This window comes from Primulina huaijiensis, chromosome 15 (genome assembly GCF_012295235.1).
Source record: "Primulina huaijiensis isolate GDHJ02 chromosome 15, ASM1229523v2, whole genome shotgun sequence".
In the NCBI taxonomy this organism is placed as follows: Eukaryota; Viridiplantae; Streptophyta; class Magnoliopsida; order Lamiales; family Gesneriaceae; genus Primulina; species Primulina huaijiensis.
In genome coordinates, this window is record NC_133320.1 from 18,381,524 (window position 1) to 18,385,226 (window position 3,703).

Sequence of the window (3,703 nt, forward strand, 5' to 3'; positions counted from 1 at the left end):
GTGAATATCGATAAGGTTGATCCGTCTCACAGATAAAGATTCGTGAGACCGTCTCACAAGAGACATACTCTTCAAATTATGGATGATACGGTAATTTTCTTGATAATACCATGACATCATCGTTTGTTATTTTACTTTACACCGCTTAAGCACTTACTCGATAAATACAAAAAATGAATATTTTATTTCGGTTATTCATAAAAAAACATTATTTTTTATGTCATAAGTGTTACTTATTATTTTAGATATGAGCAGTGTTGACTCATCTTACAGAGAAAGATCTGTGAGACCGTCTTGTGTACTACTCATCGATAAAATATAATATATTTACATCATCAATCGGCATAAAAAGATTACCAATGACCTAAAGTATTTTCACACCTTGAGTATCAAAAACTAGAATTGAATGTGAACTCACATTTATTGAGTAATAATGTTCATTTTTTCAAATGGGTTGCATTTAGTCAAATTTAAAGTAACGATGAACTTAAACTAAAAGAGTTAAAGAAGGCTGGAAACAACCTCCCAATTGCTTAAAATTCACGTATCTCTTGTAATATTTATTAGCCCCTCCTCTCTTCCTCGTGGTCTTATTTTTTTTTTCTTTTTTCTTGAAAAAAAGAACTCTTGCTTTGGACCTTAGTTTCAATGGCTTCTTTCTCAAATTCTCTATGTTTTTCCCATTTCTTGATCACTTTATCATAACTATTTTTTTTTTAAAGTCCTTTCTTGATCTGGGAATCCATTCCTTCGAAAGAAAAGTTGATTCTTGCCATTTACGAAGTGGAGAACTTCTATAAAAATCGTTTCTTTTTGTCAAGAGACGTTGATTTGAATCCATGGAAAACGATTATCGATTTGTTAAGAGGGATGATCAGATGGAACTGCCTCCGGGATTTCGATTCCATCCGACGGATGAAGAGTTGATCACTCACTATTTGTCAAAGAAAGTTATCGACGGCAGTTTCTCATGTATAGCTATTGGTGATGTTGACATGAACAAAATTGAGCCATGGGAATTGCCATGTAACGAAGCTTGAAGGATTTTCCATTTCTTTGTGAATTTCTGCGCTGATATTTTTCGTTTCATGTCTTTTAAGTTATACTGATTATGTGACTTTTCTTATGTTTTCTCGTGAAGGGAGAGCAAAACTGGGTGAGAAGGAATGGTACTTTTTCTGCGTGAGGGACAAGAAGTACCCAACTGGATTGAGAACGAACCGGGCTACGGTTGCCGGTTACTGGAAAGCTACCGGAAAAGATAAGGAGATTTTCAGGGGGAAGACGCTAGTGGGGATGAAAAAGACTTTGGTTTTCTACAAGGGAAGAGCCCCTAGAGGAGAAAAATCCAATTGGGTTACTCATGAATATAGATTGGAGGGAAAACTATCCTTTGATAACTTTCCAAAATCTGCTGAGGTAAAAGAATCGTGCCTCCCCTGTTTTCCTCTTCATTTTTGCATTACTTATTGATTGGATCATTAAAGGCATGTGCTCTTATCGTTTTACAGAACGACTGGGTGATTAGCCGTGTTTTCCACAAGACTTCTGGTGGGAAAAAGGTCCATATATCAGGGCTAATGAGAATGAATCCCAAAGGGGACGATTCCCCTCCTTCCACTCTGCCACCATTGACGGATCCTTCGCCGTTTCACGAAAACAGAAAGCTCGTCGAATCGGAATCGAACCACGTGCACTGCTTCTCCAATCCAATTGTCTCCCAGAAAGGCCAAGAAAGTTTCGCAAATCCTTTCAACAATCCCATGGATTCTTTCTCTTGGGGACAACTCCATACCATTCAAGGGGGAATGGGGTTCCAAATCCCTGGATCGATCCCGTTTCAGGATCCATCGATTTTAAGGAGCTTGCTTGGGAATTATAGGCAGAATGTTGGCAAAGAAATGGCCAGTTTACCCCAAGAAACAGGATTAAAAAACAAAAACTCTCTGGTCCCGTCGAACCTCGAATTGGGGAAGAAATCATTTGGAGATCAAGAAGCTCCGTCTGCTCCAGTTGGAGCACAGGATATCGATTGCATTTGGAGCTACTGATGAAGAAATGGAGGAATAAGGTGTGTAATAATAGGGAGTTGAGAAGAAGGGATTAGATTATATTAGAGTTACATATGTTGTCTGCATGGAATTGAATGAACTAAGATCAAAATACAGAATATTGTTATCTGATTTATGTCATGACATTGTAATATTTGTTCTGGTTTTATCTCAATGGTTTGTAATGTTGTTATGTTTTGGTTCTTGTTTTAAGAGAAAAACAAATAAGAGGAATGTTTTGTACGTCATGATATTATTGTTAATGATTGAAAATAACTACAAACTTTTTAAATTTTAAATTTTCGTTCATTCGATTTTCAAAGTTTGATTTTTTTGTATACAGTTGATTTTTTGAGCTTTCAGCTTTATTTCAACATAATACTGACGTTACACCGAAAAATGCTAACGTTATGTTAGAAATTGCTGACTTGTCCAATGTGAAAGTCAGCAAATTGAACAAAATAATCGAAAATTTAAAGTCAGTATATTAAACCGAAATTTTGAAAACATGGATCAAAATTCAAATTTGAACAAACAAATTACTTGAAACAATTATTTTTTTTATTATAAATAATTATCAACTATACAGTACAGACTTGTATCTGACAATTGTATAGAAGTTCAGAGTTCTGAGTATTGAATGAAACTGTTCCAGTTAATTTATATCTTCTCTATTTTCTCTTCTACAAGTTTCTATTAAATACATTACATTGTATGGTTTTATTATTATTTATTATAGAAACCAAAATTAAATATTATAAAAAAAATTATTACTTAATAATAAATAATTGCACTGAATCAATTTAGAACAGTTCGAAATATGACATTTATTTTTTTAAAATTAATTGATTGTACGGCCTTATAAAGAATTATTTGCTTAATTTATTATTAGCAAGGGGGCATGTGGGTTACTAAGCTTAATAGTTGTGTCCCGTCGTACATTAAATAAATAATAAAATAGAATAATTTGGATGACAATTGAGGATCAAGTTGGGAGATTTGTTTGTATTAAATTTTTTTATTTAGTGGTAACGGTCTCCATTGTTACATCACTAAAATACGGCTTTATATCTTCAACATTATTTTATTTTTTGAGTGTTGAAAATAAAAGTTGTAAATATTGAAAATTCGTGTGTGATGATGTATGTAATGATGTATTTATTTTTGGGTTATTTTTAAAGAAATTCTATAAATAGGTCTATCAATTTGTGAAGAAAAACACAATTGAGTAGATAAAATTTTATAAAGTGTGCAGTTTAATATATTTTGTGAGTTTGAAATTTTTTACTTTTTACCGTAAATTTTTACTTTTAACACGTTATCAGCACGATATTCGAAGGTTCGGTTCTCCATATTTTGCCAAGCTCCAAAACACAAGAAAAATGTAACTTAACATTCAAAAGTAAGAATATTTATTTTACTGTTTATTTATTTTTATTGTGTCTGTATTAATGTATAATATCATGTTATTATATAAAAAGAGTCTATAACACCTCATTATAATAACGTAATGTGATTATATTATTACAATGCTTATATAATTTTATTGTGTTACTGTTTATTATTGTATATATATTTTTTAATAATATCATGTTATTATATAAAAGGAGTCTATGACACCTCAATTTAATAACGTGATGTGATTATTTCAC

General features: G+C 32.2%; 1 protein-coding gene across 1 annotated transcript; it reads left to right on the forward strand.

Annotated features, from left to right (window-relative positions):
• The first annotated feature begins 527 nt into the window (after positions 1-527).
• Positions 528-2,240, forward strand: LOC140958393 (NAC domain-containing protein 100-like). The gene is made up of 3 exons (XM_073415825.1): positions 528-1,026; positions 1,142-1,419; positions 1,512-2,240. The coding sequence occupies exons 1-3, from the start codon at positions 840-842 to the stop codon at positions 2,049-2,051; spliced, it is 1,005 nt and encodes a 334-aa protein (XP_073271926.1). The 5' UTR covers positions 528-839; the 3' UTR covers positions 2,052-2,240.
• Positions 2,241-3,703: the final 1,463 nt, after the last annotated feature.

Coding starts and splice junctions, on each gene's coding strand:
- LOC140958393 (XM_073415825.1), top strand. CDS start 840: ATGGAAAACGATTATCGATTTGTTAAGAGGGATGATCAGATGGAACTG. Junction 1,027..1,141: donor TGAGCCATGGGAATTGCCAT/GTAACGAAGCTT, acceptor TTTCTCGTGAAG/GGAGAGCAAAACTGGGTGAG. Junction 1,420..1,511: donor ACTTTCCAAAATCTGCTGAG/GTAAAAGAATCG, acceptor ATCGTTTTACAG/AACGACTGGGTGATTAGCCG.